Below are 18,025 nucleotides of genomic sequence, written 5' to 3' on the forward strand. Positions count from 1 at the left end.
AGGAATAATCTGCTTTAAATTCAGAGGAGTACTCTTGGTTATACAGTGTGTGATTCTCCACTGCTACAAGGGCTGTGGACACTGGTACTGTTTTGAGGAGGTTTGCATGGCTTTGTTTTCAGAACTTCCCAGATGATAAAATAAGATTTTAAATTATCCTTTGAATAGAGCTTTAGTTTTGGCCTCTCTGCTGCAGAAGTGATCAAAAAGTGTGGTGAGAGGATAAGCTGGTACTGGGAATCTCCAAGATTTTTCATTCTCCTTTTCCAAAATTTCCAAGGGATTCTTCAGCTCCTGTTCCAGTTTTGGTAAACAGCAAAATAGTCTATACAAAATGCAGGTAAAAGAAGAAATGACAAAGGGGATCAAAGAAGAATTCTGAAAATTCCCCAAACCAAGAACAGTTTAGTAACTCAAAATGACTTGTGTAAGTGACTTTGTTGTCTCCCCATCATGACAAGCCCCCTTTTTTCCCCACTTTTCTGTTTGGCAGTGGGTAGTTTGACATATGGGTTCTGAAAGTCATATATCACAGTTATGGCAATACGAGGAAATTCCTTCTTTCCAGGGGGTAATTCTTCATCCTGCAAGACCACACACTTTTCTTTCCACATGTTCCTCGTCACATGCTGTCTCAAGTGAGAATCTGTTCCCCCTTCCCAGGTAAGGGGGAAGGTTTTATTCAAGGATGATTAGTGCCAAAGAAAAGTAATGCTTGGAGACCAGTTCTGGGTCTTTCTTTCCTAAACCCATTTGTCATAATGCCCAATTTCAAAACTCTCTCTTCACATCCTGTTACCTCCTCCTCCTCTTCTTCATTCAGCTTTCCTGGTAACACTAGTTATAAAAGATGCTTATCACACTCCTATTCATCCAGATTTCAGGCTTTTCTTAAGGCTTTGTGTCTGGATCACATTATTAGTTTTCTACATTTTTTTTTATATGTAGACTATGTTCTTATCTTTGCAGAATCTCTTTCAAAGTGTCCCGAATCTCTGTCTTGGATGAGTGATCTGTTACGCGAGCTGATTTTCCAAGAGAACATTCAAAATATTTGGCTCCTTTTCACAAGATCTTTCTGGAATGTCAACTAGACACTACGGTTCAAAGAGTTTTCTTTCACAGGAAAATCTAGATCTGAATCTAGATTTAGTCCTAGGGTTTTCCGCTTAGACTTCAGTCACTGCGACGGAATACCTGAGGATTTTGGGTCTCGTGGGTTCCCTGATTCTGAAGTACAGCTGGCCCATGAGAAAAAGTAGAGTGGTGTCTGAAAAGTCTGTGTCATCCCAGCACCAACTCCACTGTGGTACTGAAAAGGTTAATTTTGGAATTTTGGTATATTTGTATGGATGAGGCAGTGGGACATTTATTCCCCAGACTAGTGAAATTTTCAAATAGCAGGTATTTTTATGCAGGATCATTTGCTTGTGGGCACTGCAAATATGTAGTAAGGTCAGGAACATCTCTGGCACCAATATTAACGGGCATAAATTCACTTCTAAGGGAAGATTTAATTACAATTTGTGTGGGGTGATTTATAATGTGGGATGTTGATGTAAGCATATTAAATGGTATGTAGGACAAACGAGAAGGGCTGTGAAGGTTAGAGTAATGGAACTTCTGGGAGACATCGTTAATAAAAATAGAGTCCTGTGGGGGTGCATTTTAATGCTATACATGGGAATGATGGATAATTTTTCTTCAGTGTATTAACACAACCTGTCTTGTATAGGGGGATAGCAATAAAAAGTTGGATGACTAGAGAGTAAATTAATTTTGAATTTTAGAACACTTCACCCAAAATATATATATATATTTTTTTATGTTGGTAAACAAAAATGTTTGTTAAATAATTTAGTGTATCTTGTATGGGGCACTTTAACAAGGTTGATTGAGTAATTTATGGAGGGGTTTCACCTGTTATAAATTATGAGCTTGTTAATATTCTTGTATCCTTTGAAGGCGAAAGACTGTAACATTTGCACATGTAAAGCTGTGTTGAACCACTGGTCTGTGAGACTGTGTTTTGCAAATTTATATTCGAGTGGTGTGTTTGTCAAAACGAACTATTTCCAAATGGTTGTCTAAGGCAATTACCTTTTGTCATACTCGCCACAAATATTCTAGGCAAGGTCATGGCCCACCACGGCCTTAATTTCATTCCTTCTGTAGGGTTAGATCAGGCTTTGCAGGTACCATTATCCAGGGGCTCCTGGATTCTTCTTCTACCTCCCAAATGTAGTAAGCTAACATATTCTATCCATATAGCTAAAACTACTGCAGCCGTGATCAGTATGATGAACACAGTACAGCTGTGCAAGTAAAGTTGTAGCAGTAGATGTTTCATCACTGTTGCGGTAGCTGCTCCATCCCTCCCACCTCCCTTGTTTTTTGATGTGTTTATGCCAAGGCATGTTTAGTTTTTCCTGGCATTGTCCTTCAAGGCTCAGCCTCTGTCTGTTGGCGGGAAAGCTGTGAAGAAATAGCATGGCACCCAAACTTGTCTTTTAGTCTGGTCTGCTCAAGCTGCCTGACATTTTGAGTGCATGGAAGGTCCCCTGAAGCTTTGGAAGCTGGCCAGCTGTTGCATCCTTGGTACAGTGCAACCCCATATACTGTAGGCTACTGCATTCAAATATCTACTGTTATATTTACTTTGACAGCTGTACTTCCCATTCTCCTCCACCCTTATTTAAAGAAGAAAAAATGGCAACAGTCCCCCCCGCCAAAAAAAAGAAGTACCCTTTCCTCACCACCAACATACTACTCATTTTCTTCTTTGTGGTCTGTTGCTTGTTGTACTTCATGATTTTTTTTTCTCTCTCCCTTTGTTCACATTTAAATTGGTTGGGGCTTTATAGGGAGCCCTCGATTTGGTTGTCATAAAATATTGTAGGGGCACAACATTGCATGGGTTTGTATGCATGCTATAATTATTCTCAGACCAATGCTGCAATTGTGGTATACTCCTGTACTCACTGTTGTGCTATTTCTACTAGTGGATTTCCTAATTATTTAGTATCCGTGGCACTAATTGCCTCCTGTTACATTTTGCTACTTAGCTTTGAACTCCTTTGCACAACAGAGACTACTGGCCATTGCAAGGCAGTGAAAATCCAAGTGTCTTGAATTCTGGAGGAAAAGTAACTGTTCAGTTATACTGACATTGCATACCTGAGTAGTAAAATTACTGGAAGTGACAGCAATGCTGCTCTTCAACAAAAAAATGGCTTATTGAGCTAAATTTGAAATTTGTGTAGGTTGCTGTTATTGTTTTGCATTGGAAACTTTTTTTTTTTTTTTTCCTCATTCTGTCTCGTGAGAGAAAAGGAAAATTGTACCGTTACTTGTCTTGCTGGTGCACAAGTAGCATTGTGAGTTGTCAAAAGATTTTAATACTCTTAACATATACTGGAAGAATCACGCAGATAAAAATAAGCAAAAAGGTTTATTTTACATGCATGGAGACATGCTACAAAGTACATGTTATGTCAGCAGTCTAAATTCTGTACACTTCACATGGGTTTTTATACCCTTCCCGGCACGTACACAGTGGCTGGTTACTAGACAAGGAATTTCACTCAAGGCTATAATTCACATCCTGGAGCCTTAGATGGTCAGAGGTCAGGCACAAGATAAGCTTGTGCCTGGATCAAGGTATCATCTGTGCATTCCTCTTTGGTCAGCAAATTCTTTACAAGAAAAACAACTTATTTTAGCTTGCTTCTTTGCACGCAATGCAGTTTCACATTTTAACCCTTACTGTACATGATACAAAGATGAACACAAAGATTCTTACTATATTTCCCCCCAACAACACTTTGTATCATCAGTAATACATTTTATTCATACAGTTTTTCGCATGACTCATGTTCTGTATATTCAGAATAATAAGCTTTAGTTGCATTGGCAGACAATACATTTGATATTATCATTCGGATGCAAGGAATGCAGCAACAACCCAACAGTAGGAATATAATGGCACCAACACATATAGCAATTAAGACATTCATAAGTACTGTTCCCCAATTTCCAAACCAATTTTGGAAAAAGTCAGTTAATGGATTTTGTCCTGGTTTTGTAAGTTTAGAAACTTGTTGTAGGATCTCCAGATGGCTGTTAATGTCATATTCGTTGTCTGTAATGAACGGACAACACTCGCAAGTACCTCCTTTCGCCGCTAGTGTGAAATCGAGCGCCATACGATTCTGCAGTGCTACAGTCCTCATTGCAGTTAACTCATCAGTCACCAATTCTAGCGCAGAAAAAGTTGCATTGCTCAGGGTTTTTAACAGTTTTGACAGTTTTCTGAGCTCCCAAATGGATTTTACTGTCCCATAAGCTGGAAGAATACCAGCCCAGGAAATAACATCATCGCCCAAGTCCATGTGTGATAGCCCCTTACTGCTACTATGGGACAAATCGTGTTGATAGATCCAGGATGCATCAACGTTACCTACGGGATTAACAGGTTTATTAACAGCATGTACATTTCGTATTTTACCTTGGGGAAGAGAAAATGTATGTCTTATAGCTGGTGCTAAATAACCCAAAAAACAGCTGCCTGACCAATTCCTTGGTAACCATTTGTATGCTTTTCTACCACAGATAAAATAACAATCATTTACTTTAAGTGTAATATTGACTGGAACAGAGTGATTTCCTTTGTCTTGCAGCCCTTTAAACAAAAGGTCATACACAGGTAACATTTTTTCAAAGAAACTTGTGCCATTAATAAGCCCTGTACTATTAACAAGCACTCTTATAGGCTTGAAACTCGTTGCACAGTGCCCATCTATTGTACAGTTATGAATTATGGTTACATTACACTGACTCCATCCAACCTTACAGTTCCATTCTGGCGACCCATGAGGGGTAATGCTATTTTGTCCTTTAAGGCTACATTTGAAGTTTCAAATAGTAAATTAGTCCATGTATCATTTGCCCCCAAAGGGACTGTACCTAACATTAGACCACCATGTACAGTAGGGATAGCCGTGCATATCCAACAATTTGAAACATTAAAAGATCATATGCATCATCTCTCTTTACTTGGCTAGTCTTGTTTGAAAAATAAAAACGGCCAAAACAGAAAAGTAACAATCACACTTATTAACAACAAAATTAGTTTGGAATGCTTTTGTGGGAAAGGCTACTCCCTTCCGGTATTTCTCTGCATTGCTACAATAGTCAGATATTCATACAAAACAAGATTACTACTAATCAGTCTTCCTCAGGGGAACTCAAGTTTTTGTCCAGTTCAAACTGTTTTACCAGTTTACAGTGTGTCAGATGGATCCACGATGTTCTTTTTTTTTATTCGGACTGCTGTAGGTGTTGCTATCAAAACCTGGTATGGACCTTCCCACTTGGGGGAGACCCACGTCTTCCTCTTGACAATTTTAATTCAAACCCAGTTCCCGGGTTTCGCTTCCAGGATCCTGTTCTTCTGATCTGAAAAGCAATCATTCGTTAGAGAAGTGTTAGTTCTGGTCAGCAGCAATTTCCTCATGTAATCTGCTATCTCTTCACCCCCCTCACGTTCCGCAGGCAAAAATTTTGCCACTGCGGGGGACGTAATAAGGTCTCCCGTATAATAGTTCAAATGGTGTGACCCCTTTTGAGGTGGGAGTGGTACGCATGGACAGGAGTGCCAGAGGTAAGCAGTTTATCCAAGACTGATGTGTCTCGGCCATGAGTTTACGTAACTTGCCTTTGAGAATGCCATTATGGCGTTCAACCAACCCTGCTGACTGTGGGTGGTAGGCACAATGGTGTTTTAACTCTATCTGAAAAACGGCGGCCAGCTTTTGAATAACTTGGTTTACGAAATGTGTGCCATTATCAGAATAGATGCATGTAGGTAGCCCAAAATGAGGAATAATGTTGTTTGTAAGTGCCTTGGCTACCGACAGTGCATCTGGGTGTGCTACCGGAAAAGCTTAAACCCATTTCGTAAAAGCGTCAATAATGACTAACACAAATCGCTTCTGTTGAACAGGAGTTAGTTCAATAAAATTCATGCAGATTGTGTGAAATGGATATGGAGGCAGTGGAAAAGCTGCTGGGGTGATCCACACCCCACCACCATGGTATCGTGCACAAAGCAGGCACGATAAACAAAATTGTTTAGCGTATGCTATAAAGCCCTTGGTCCAGAAAATTTGCTGGATCATTTGAACCATAGCAGCAGGGCCCAGATGAGATGGGCCATGCGTCACTAATGAGGCATACCTAAAAAGGTTTGTTGGCAAGACATACTTATCATTTGGACCTACAAAATATTCCCTGCTTTTGAATAGCCCCATATTTAACCCATCGCTGTTTTTCCCGAACTGTACTAAGTTCCTGCATTACCTGTAAAGTTTGTAGATCAAATTTATCTGTAGGGTAAAGTTCCTTCTGTGTGGTCTCGAGTGCAAAAGTAGAGGTTAAGGCTACACTTTTTGCAGTTTTGTCGGCCAGTGCATTTCCAAGTGGTACTGGATCCTTGGCATTCATGTGCACTGCGCACTTACAGATGGCCAGTCCCCGTGGCAGTTGGACAGCTTGTAAGAGGCTAAGGATTAAATCCTTGTGGGTTATTTCCTTTCCTGAGGCCGTAACCATTTCCCCTATTTTTCCATTGCTGTGCAAAGACATGGACCGTGGAAAAAGCATACTGACTATCTGTGTAGATATTAACTGCCTTATCCTTGGAGATGGTGCATGCTCTGGACAAAGCAATCAATTCGGCCGCTTGCGTGGACAGGTTCCTGGGGAGGGGTCTTGCCTCTAGTACCGTAGTCTCAGTTGTGACTGCATAACCCAGTTGTGTAATGCCTGCCTCATTTTTACATTCTGACCCATCTACAAACAGGGTCCAGTCTGAATTTGCCAAAGGTTGGTCCTTAAGATTTTGTCTTGGTAAGACATTTGAGTGTATCAAATCTAAACACACGTGAGGGGCACCATAGTCAGCTGTAGGTAACAGCGTGGCTGGATTAAGAGTGTTGCATCGCTCAATGGTCATGTGTGGTTGTGATAGTAGCGTTGTCATGCAGGATAAGTGTCTGCTAGGAGAGAGAAAGGTAACTTTATCCTGTAGTAGTATTACCGCGACAGAGTGCGGTACTCGTAAGGTAAGATCATGAAACAAAACTAGGGTTGCAGATGCGTGCACAGCCTGTGCGGCTGCGACTACTGCTTGTACACAGTGTGGCAAAGATTGTGCCACTGTGTCCAATTTACTGGAATAAAAAGCTAATGGTCTCAACTTATCCCCATAAGTTTGCAACAGAACCGATGTCATAAAGCCCTGCTTACAATCTACTGTCTGAGCAAAGGGTTTTGTATAGTCAGGGAAGCTAAGTGTTGCAGATCCTGCTGTCAATTGTTTTACCCTAGTAAATGCCTGTATTGCCTTATCCGTCCATTGCAGCGCGTCATGTGCTGCCATGGGAAGTGCGAAAATAAGTTACGAAAGTGGACTTACTTCCTCTGCATAGTTGGGAATCCAACTACGACAAAAATTTGTTATTCCTAAAAATGACATTTCTTTTTTTGTGCTGGGCATTGGTGCCTGTAAAATAGCTTCTTTTCTACAGTTATCTGTGCTTGAGGGAATCCCACCTTTACTTGATTTTTAACTTTGCCTCCTGCGTCCCTACGCAGATTTCTCACCAAATTTTGACATTCTGATCTATTTAAGTTACCACTAAATCCATAATTTGTCTTTCATTTTTTATGTATTTTAAGTTTTTTTTTTTTTTTTTTCTTGGATGTAATTTAAACATATATTCCTCATTTTCAGTCCTTTTATTTAAGCAGCCCTTACTAGCACAACAACTGCTTCCTATTCCCATTTTTCTTATTTAAAAGAAAAACTGTTTCCTTTTCCTGAGATCTCTACCGGTCTTTTGTAAAATTTAAACAAAAGAAATTCCTTTATGACTAGTCCCTTTGTTCTTTTTAAAAAGAGAACAATACAAAAAGAAAGAAGAAAAAAATGTTACGCTTACCTTTCTGCGGTTCTTTCGCCCCGTTCGTCACCGTCCCACGGATCGAATCTGAGTGACTGGCCTCTACTTACGACTTCTTTGTCGGAGGTCTTTCCGTTCAAGGGAGCCCGAGATTCATTCTCCCTTCCCTGTACAGGTTTTTCAGTCCCTCTTATGCGATTCGTACCGTGAAGAGGTGGCCCCCACGGTCTTGGGCGCCAGAAATGTCAAAAGATTTTAATACTCTTAACATATACTGGAAGAATCACGCAGATAAAAATAAGCAAAAAGGTTTATTTTACATGCATGGAGACATGCTACAAAGTACATGGTATGTCAGCAGTCTAAATTCTGTACACGTCACATGGGTTTTTATACCCTTCCCTGCACGTACACAGTGGCTGGTTACTAGACAAGGAATTTCACTCAAGGCTATAATTCACATCCTGGAGTCTTAGATGGTCAGAGGTCAGGCACAAGATAAGCTTGTGCCTGGATCAAGGTATCATCTGTGCATTCCTCTTTGGTCAGCAAATTCTTTACAAGAAAAACAACTTATTTTAGCTTGCTTCTTTGCACGCAACGCAGCTTCACATTTTAACCCTTACTATACAAGATACAAAGATGTTGAACACAAAGATTCTTACTACAGAGTTTTTGTTAGCTGTATGCTTTCTCTTTCTTTAATTTGTGCTATGCTGTGTATCCTTTTGCATGTTTGAGCTCAGCTGTTCAGTGCTACACAGTGCATAGCAGAACGCTAACAAAAATGATACAATAGCCAATGGGCACATGGTCTTGCATGTTGTTTCAGGAGACCTGGAAGTCTATTTCCTGTAACTGCAAAACATACATCAGTTTTCAAATCGGCAAAATTAGTCTGCTTACTTGTGACACCTGTGCTGGTATTTTCTGTCACCTTTTTCAGTTTTTATTTTGCCATATTTCATGGCACTCAAGCCTTCATCTTTAATAATTTTTGCAGTATGGCACTGTGCTCTTGAATTATCCTGCCAGCTTAATTTTTTTGATACCCAGGCATGTATTATTGGATAAGTATACCTTTATCATCTATGTAAATTTTAGCTGGTATTTATCTTATTCTTTTTTCATCAACCTGTGTACGTAGTATGTGGTGTTCTAGGTTAATGATGGCATCCGGACCTTTATTTGTGTTGATTTTGGCCTATTTATTGACTCTGTTTCCTATATTGTTTGTCTTCTCTTAAGTCCGTCAGTTTTTTTTTGTCTACGTAGTTCCAAAACTTGACTGTACATGCCTAGTTGTGTAAATAGGGCAACTGTGTAGCATGTTACAGCACACCCTTAAGAGCAGAATCGTCTTGAGTAGAGTAATGCAAGATAGACCAGGGGAGAATTTGAGGCTGTTGATCCTGTTCCTAGGTTTGCCTTGAAGGTGACAAAGATGCAACGCTTCTTGATGTTTATCCCAAAATTGGGGGGGGGTTACTTTATGATATGAATCCAGCTTATTTTGTTTTTGAATATTTAGATCCTTTAGCCTATTTGAAGAACTGTTTGTTCTGTGAAGGAATAGAAGGTCAAATAGGGGTGGACCTATCATTGCTTGAAAGGTTAGACACTGATAGTAATCTTTGAGAGCTGTCAAGTGATAATGTTTAGATATAAATGCCAGAAAGGGCATTGTATTTATAAATGGGTCTGATGAGATGTGTTAAGGGGAATAAAGATCTGTTTACATCTAGAGGAAATGGCTTTGGAAATTTGTATGAGCTATGTAGTATTTCTTAGCTACTGTGGAGACATGATCAAAAGATAAGGAATTAGCAACAGGAATACTATAACCTTGCAAACCTTAACTCCTACATAATCTAAGGTGCTATATACATTACTAAAATTATAACCCCCTTGTGCACTGCTGAGCAACTTTATTCCACTTTCCCCAAATCTAATTTAATCTTGTATCCTCCCACATTCCAGTTTTAAAATTAGTAGTTTTTATCTCAAATATTATCACCGTATTCCCCTCTTCTTAACTTTCACCTCTTTTGTCTGCCTGTTTGCCTTCCTTGTACTGCCAAGGGAACAAGCTGCCACTGTGTACTTGTAAAATAACATCTGTGAATGTTGTAAATCCACATCTAGACCGATTGGGTGCATTTTTTTCACACAATCTGCTTTAGGCTGAGTCTGAAAATGGTAAACTCTGGTGAACAAATTAAAATGGCAATAAGTAAAATGGATCATTTTACCTGCCTGGTCAGTAAATAAACTGTAGGTGACACTAACAGAACCCACTTCATAGGGAAGACTGCATTACAGAAGGGTGCCTTGAGTCTAGTTGTAATGGCTAGTTCAGAGTGGAGTTGTGTTGCATGCTGTAGTTGGTGAGGATGGAATGGCTTTTAATACTGTCACATTGTATACATATCACCAGGCATTTTTATTTCAAAGGTAGTAGTACATATGTTTTCTCTGCTTCTTTTATTTATTTTTCTGATTTCTTGTGTATATTGTAATGGTATAACTTTGTTTAATAGTTGTAATGCCAGAACAGCAATGGATTGGATTATGTTAAGTTGTTGGGTATGTATGATATTTTGACAAGTTGAAGTGACTTGTGCCTTTTTTTTCCCTCCTTCATCTTCAAAGCTTTGCTTAAGAATGCTATCGAGATCCTATGCTTTCTGATTGCTGGGGGAAGAGCATAGATGATGTCTCTTTGAATGACCCTGTTCTCCTTGATTTTGTATGTGATAGAAGCAGACTTGCTATTACTCCTGACTGTCTAAATATGTAGTATTTAATTAAGTAAATGAGGAGAAAATAATTTTAAAGTTGACCGGCTGAACTGCAGTACAGGGCTTCTGCACATGTGATAATGAGATTTTAGTTGTATTTGGAGAGAGTGATTTCAGTGGATAATGGTGTTAGAATGAGCGAGATTCATGTGATATTGTCTTGCTAATACGATGTATTATCAGAGGTTCAGAATGCAATAAAAATTATGAGTCTGATTTAACAGAGCTTCATCTTGGGTAAACCTGTATAGATAAGATTGTGGTATATCGATTCTGTGTCACCATCATATTGTCATTTTGTAAGAGTAAATGGTTGTACTGCCTGTTAGTAGTTTTTTTTTTTTTTGCTGTGTGGTTCATAGCACATTTTCTGGGTGACATTCTATTTACCTCAGAGAATTTGGGTATATTAAGAGGACAGTTTCAATGGCAGTCATCTTTGGGGTTGCTGCTGCTTGCGTGCCCCCCCCCCCAAAGTAATTGCTGATAAATTAACTGTACTCACCTTGGCAGTCTAATCAGATTTATGAAGTTAAATGCATTGGTTTTGGTGCTTTTTTGTTCCCTTGAGAGACTTGAACTAGTGTGGCAATAATTTAAATGCAGTGTTTCACTTGGTAGTAAGTAATAAACCATTTTATTTATTTTTTTTTATTCTTTGGCAGTCTCATACAATCCTGCTGGTCCAGCCTACTAAGAGGCCCGAAGGCAGAACCTATGCTGATTATGAATCTGTAAATGAGTGCATGGAAGGTAAGTAACCTTTAAGATGCTTTTGCTGCGTGTAGTTGTATAATCCCATTTCTTCTTCCCTGTCTATATTTTACATTTTGTTTATTGGGGAAGTCCACCTGGGCAGAAAGGCCCCTTTTCAACAGAGGTCTGGTGCGAAAAGTTCCTGTACATGATGCAGTACAGTCAAAACCTTTTTAAACTGTACAATTTTACGGTGTCAAAATGGGTAATATAGTAACTGTGTACACAGTAGTAAGAGGAGTTCTACTAATTATGCTCCATACCAATGTCGTTGGATAAATATAACTGTGCAGTAGGGTAGGTGTCACTATACAGAGTAGAGTCATTTAGAATGGGTAGATAGCAAAGGTGTAATTTAATTTAATTTCTGAATGTAAATGAAATGAGTGGTAAAAGTGAGTTGAGAGCATAGGTAGAGGGTGGGTGGGAGGAGAGTGAGTGCCGGATGGCAACAGAGTAGAGGAGAGCAGAAGTATAGTAGAAGAGGAGGAAGAAATCGGAACACGAGATGTTATTCTTATACTTATCTCGGAGGTGTACAGCTACAACAGCTGTAGAAGCTACAGAGCCAGGATGTTGAGAGAGATTATTTTGATGCGTATTGAATGCTTGCTGTTTTTTTTTTTTTTTTATTAAAGACCGAGACCATGGGGGATGGAATTCCGTAGTGTAGCTACAGAGTTTGAGTGTAAGGAGGCTCCGGATGCATGCTGGCCTTTACTGACTTAAAGGGTGAGTTTGTCTGTTTAGAGATTACCTTTTACAGGGCGATGGTGATGAATTGTGCCGTTTAGTGCTTGGTACATTCCAGGGTTAGATATTAGGAGTATGAGCTAGGAGTAGCTGACTTTAGTGTAGTTGATATGGGAGTTCAGTCCAGTTTAGTTATTAGAGTGCAACAATGATGAGTTTTGAAGGGGTGGTTAGCAAAGGGAGCTTTTTTATTTTATGCTGTTCCAGCATTGTTTGTGTGGAAGTCTGTAGGTTAGTAACGAGTTGGGAGACATATACAGTAGGGTAGAAATGAGGAAGGTTTTTGCTAGTTTGTCTAGTTCTATTGGTTAGTCTGATTAATATAGTGTTTTGTTGTATTTGAGGCAGTTTATTAATAATTTGGAAGTGTAAGATAACTTTCATGTTGTCACCAATGGTGACTCCTTAGAGTTGGTGTTGAAGACCATTTCAAGCAGGGTGTTATCCAATGAAGTGGTTTATGCAGTAGTTTTTCTTTGGGAGACTGTTTTAGGGCTGAAACAGTTTTTTTTTTGTGGGGGGGGGGTGAATAGGATTTGTGAGTTGTCTAACCAGGTTTCTATAATAATTCATTCTTAAGTTTTTGTAGGTTAGAGACTGCAAATGAGTGTAGTGTCCTTTGCATATTGTAGGAAAGTGGCATGCTTGGAAGAAGTGTGTAAATGAGTTTTTAATATGTTAAATGGGAGGGGTCCAAGTGTGGAGTTTGTGGCACTCCAGTGGTAATGGGTATAAATGATGAGTATTCTTGCTGCGATTTGACTTGTTGGAATCCATCTGTTAGGTAGCTGTTTAACCAGGAGAGGGAATAGGGGGAAGAAACCTAAGGAGGAAGTTTTTAGTGATAGTTTATGGTGCAAGATTGATGAAATGCTTTGGACAGGTCTAGGGATAAGGAAAATACTAGGTTTCTGGTACTTTTTTAATTAATGGTATAGAAAGGTAAAGTTGGACAGTAGTGATGTTCGTGTTTCACTGTTGCAGTCATGACTGTAGGGTTCTCCCCTGCCGGCAGGCAGTCCTCGGTCGGCCAGAATCCCAAAGTCTGGGTCCGGCATCAGCTGTTCAACCATGCTCCCTGACATCAGAGCGCCAGGAGTACAAAGCTGACAGCCGACGCCATCTTCTCCAGTCTTTCTTGCCGTGCGGTGATAGCAGTTCGCAAGTGCCGGTCGGCTGACTCCTGACTTTTTTTGATAAACTTCAGTCCGAAGACTTTTTTCTCCACTCAAAGCTAAGTATCCCGTTGGGGAAACTTTTTCTTGCTCCAGTCCGATGTCAGAAAAAGTTAATAATTGTATTTCATGTGGGAAGCAAGTACCTCATAAGGATTTTCATTCTTACTGTATTCCTTGCTTAGGCCCTGACCACGACGTAGATAGTTGTCTGTTTTGTGCTAGATTCAATCAACGTACAATTAAACGAAGGTACGATTTTGCTTTTCATTACTTCGGTAGGTGCTTTAACTACAAAATGTCGTCTGATACGGTTCCTGCTACCGGAGTTCACAAACGTCGCAAGGATAAAGACAGGCCTCCAAGGTCCAAATCTGATGATAGCGCACAAGCGGAGCCAGCTTCAGGTTCGGCCGTCATCAGTGAGGTGCTTTTGCAGCCCCTGTCGTCAGTGAGGTGCTTTTGCAGCCCCTGTCGTCAGCCATTTCAGAACCGATGGCCGAAACGGACTCTCATGAGGAGCCAACCAGGCCTTTTAAATATTTCTATTGCAGGACCTTCGGACAATGCTCCTTCGGATGGGTCTGGAGCCGCTATGCAGGTACCGGCTTCCGAAGGGGTTTTCAGGCCTACTCAGCTTCTAATAAAGGCAAAGCCAAAGGCAAAGACTCCTTCTAAATCAAAGACTGCAACACAGCCCTCTTCTGAACCGGCTCCCAAGTCACAGAAACAGTTACTCAAGATGGCGGAGGATTTTCTTACTATGATTAGGGGTTCTCATCCCCTTCCAGATAAAAGGCCAAGGCAGGATGTTTATTATGATTCCTCTGATCAGGCTTCTGTTTCTTCAGTTTCTTCTTCTGACCAGGAATATTCTTTCCCTCCTTATGAGGATTCTGATGCTGAGGAATCCATTCCTTCAGCTTCTCCCCCTGAGGATTTATCTTTTGGGGAAACTTTACATGAAATGAGGGAACAATTCCACTGGGAAGGACAGGAGTATTCGGAATCTAAGAAAAGAATAAGGGATTTTCTTCTCCCCCAACATAGACCCCTGGCTATTCCTCCCTCCTGTTTTGGATATTGTGGATGATGCTTTTTCGGAGGCTAACTTAACCCCTGACTCTTTTCCTCCTGCTCCTGTTAAGCTTGATAGATATTACAGGGTTCCTGATTCCCACCAGTTTTTATACAAGAACCCTTCTGCTGACCCTGAAACCATTTCTCGGGGTCCTAAGGGAGTGAAGGCCGCTTCTGCCAAAAATCCCATTCCCACTGAAAAGGATTCTAGATCTGTGGAAAGATGGGGCAAAAAAGTGTACACTTCTGCTACTTTGTCCATTAGGGCTTTAAACTGTCAGTTTCATATGCTGAAATACAGCAATTTCTCTTGTCTGTTTTAAAACAAAAGCTTACTTCCATTTCTGCCTGTGCAGATGATAAGGAATTACATGACTTATTGCATGCCACTGAACAAGTTGGGAAGCATGGTTTACACTGTGGATTTGATGCCTTGGAGGCTTCTTGTAGGGCTGCTGCCATTATTGCCACAGTCATTAGAAGGCATGCATGGTTAAAGGAACAAAATTTGCCAGAACAAGTAAAAGCTAAATTATTGGATGCTCCTGTTCAGCATAATGTTTTGTTTGGATCAAAAGCTGAAGAGGTGATTAAAAAGATGGAGGATAAGGCGAAATCCATGCAAACAGTTAAAGATTTCTTACAAGTACAGCCACCAAGATTTAGCAGGAATTGGCCTTCTAAAAATTGGTCCTTTCCCACTTCAGACAGGCCTCAGAGGGGTAGATATAGACACTCCAGAGGAATGCCTGAAACACAAGCTTTCTTATAGACCAAGACAGTGGACTGCTTCCACCCCAGGGGAGGAGAGGACAGGTCACAAAACTCATAGGAAACAAACTCAATGACTCCCTCTGTTGGGCTGCAGGAACTTCTTGCCTGGAAGCCCCTCTCGGAGGAAAACTCTTTTTTATCAAAATTGGACTCATATAATCCAAGACAAGTGGTTTTAAGAGGTTACAAATTCCATTTTCATACCCTGCCAAGGCCAAGCGGATGGCCAGACCTTCCATAACATCAATGGACAGAGGCCTTAAACCAGGTGGAAGCTCTTTCGGCCATGAAAGCCATAGAACTGGTTCCACTTTCAGAGATGGGACAGGGTTTTACTCAAGGCTCTTTCTAGTCCCCAGGAAGCAAAACTCATGGAGACCCATTCTGGATCGGTCAGTCTTGAACTCCTTTCTAGAGATTCCAAAATTCAAGATGCTTACTCTACAGCAGGATGGTGACTTTGGATTTAAAGGAGGCATATTTACACATTCCCATCAGGCAGGAACGCAGAAAATACCTCAGGTTCAAAGCCGGATGGAGGCACTTTCAATTCTCTGCACTGCCCTTTGGATTGTCTACTGCGCCCAGGGTCTTCACCAAATGCCTGGCTCCAGTAGTAGCTTACTGCAGACTCAAGGGAATTCAAATTTACCCTTATCTGGACGATTGTCTAATTCAAGCAGACAGCAAGGATGTCTTACTCCAGCATCTAAAATTTGTACAGAACCTCCTCAAGATGTCCTTCAAGAATGCAACTGCAGTCATAACATATGGGTTGTCCTGCTCAGGCAGCCCCTCGGTCGGCCGGATTCCAAAGTCTGGGTCCGGCGTCGGCCAGTGTCACCTCCTCTCTGACGTCAGAACGGCTGGAGTATAAAGGCATCGGCCGATGCCATCTTCAGTCTTTCTTGCCGCGCGGTGCCCGAAGCAGAAGCAGTTCGCAAGTGCTGGTCGGTCAGCTCCTGTGTCTTCAGTTACTGAAGTCATCTAAAAGCGAAGTACCCCGTTGGGGAACATTTTTCTTGCCTCAGCCGATGTCAGAACAAATTGAGAAAGTTAATAATTGTTTGTCTTGTGGTAAACAAATACCTCATAAGGACTTCCATTCTTACTGCCTCCCTTGCCTGGGCCCAGACCACGACGTCTCGGCCTGTGCTTGCTTTAATAAGCGCACCCTCAGGCGCCGGGCAGAATTTGCCGAAGACTTTTTCGGCGAATCCTTCGCTTATATCATGCCGTCGGAACAACCGACAACACATTTCCAAAAAACGAAAGGACCGGGGCCTCTACCGATATTTCTCTTAAGCCCTCCGCGTGTGCTTCGGTCCCTTCAGAAGCGGTAATTCAACCGCTCCAGGCCGACGACACAGCGGTAACACGTCCTTCGGTCCCGGAGACTACACCAGTGCCTGTTATTGATTTTCCTCCAGAAACCGAAGTTCTGGATCTACCCGACACCATTCCCGTAGACAAGGTTACTCCTGCACGTGGGGCAGCTAGGCCTCCTGTATCCATGTCCATCAAGGCCTTTGCACGTGCTAAGGCCGCCAGCCAGGCCAAGGCCCATCCTAAACCTACTGCCCAGACCCCTTCTTCTGATAAACAGATCATGTCTCTTGCTGCAGATCTTATCTCTCTTATCAGGGGGTCTCAGCCTCACCCAGACAGAGGTTCTCAGCCGCCTGCAGAGAAAAGGCCTAGAACTGAGCAGGCTGGCAACTTCTCTTCAGATGAAGCCTTTGGGGATTCTGAGCATTCAGATACCAAAGAAGAATCCTTCCAGGCCTATGAGGACTCTGATGCTGTGGAGTCAATTCCCTCTGCCTCTCCTCCAGAGGATTTTTCATTCGGTGAAGTCCTCCAATCTATGAGGGAGCATTTTAAGTGGCAGGGTCAGGAATTTTCTGATTCTAGGAAAAGGCTACGTACCTTCCTCAAGTTACCCCAGCACAGACCTTTAGCTATCCCTCCAGTTATGGATGTCCTGGATGATGTTTTCTCTGACTCCAGTGCTAACCCTGATTCTCTCCCTCCTGCTCCTGTCAAGCCAGACAGATATTACAGGGTCCCTGACACTCACAAGCATCTCTTTAAGGCCCACTCTGTGGATCTTGAAACTATTTCACAGGGCCCCAAAGGAGTGGCTGCTTCCTCAGCCAAGAATCCACTGCCAGCGGATAGGGAAGCAAGGTCCCTGGAGAGATGGGGTAAAAAAGTTTATACCTCTTCCACCCTTGCCATGAGGTCACTTAACTGCCTTTTTCATATGTTTCAGTACCAGGATTATTTACTGGATGATTTACAGAAAAAAACTAGCCTCTCCTGAGTCTATTGATAGAAAGGCATTGAAGGATCTGGTCCATAACTCTCAGCAGGTTAGCAATCATTTTCTTCAGTGTGGTTATGATGCATTGGAGGCTTCATGTAGGGCAGCTATGACAGGGGCTGTTATACATAGACATGCTTGGTTAAAAGAACAGCCACTGCCAGACCATGTTAAAGTAAAGTTACTTGATGCACCTCTGGAAAAACAGAAGCTTTTTGGTGCTAATGCACAAGATGTGTTGAAGTCCATTGAGGAAAAGGCTAAATCAGTTCAGACAGTCAAAGATTTCCTCCAGGTTCAGCCACCCAGATTCAGCAGGAATTGGCCTTCAAAGAATTGGTCCTTTCCAGACACTGACAAGTTTCAAAGGGGAAAAAACAGGCGTGCTCGAGGTAG

At 41.4% G+C, this 18,025-nt stretch overlaps 1 protein-coding gene across 3 annotated transcripts in view; it reads left to right on the forward strand.

The window, feature by feature from the left end:
• ERH (ERH mRNA splicing and mitosis factor) overlaps positions 1-18,025 on the forward strand; it is a 161,634-nt gene that overhangs the window by 56,086 nt on the left and 87,523 nt on the right. For all 3 annotated transcript variants that reach the window (XM_044074005.1, XM_044074003.1, XM_044074004.1), the window contains exon 2: positions 11,431-11,518. In XM_044074005.1, the coding sequence (XP_043929940.1) occupies positions 11,431-11,518 (88 nt within the window). The remainder of the gene's footprint in view (positions 1-11,430; positions 11,519-18,025) is intronic.

Source organism: Protopterus annectens, chromosome 6.part0 (assembly GCF_019279795.1).
Source record: "Protopterus annectens isolate FY-2018-M chromosome 6.part0, PAN1.0, whole genome shotgun sequence".
NCBI lineage: Eukaryota > Metazoa > Chordata > Ceratodontiformes > Protopteridae > Protopterus > Protopterus annectens.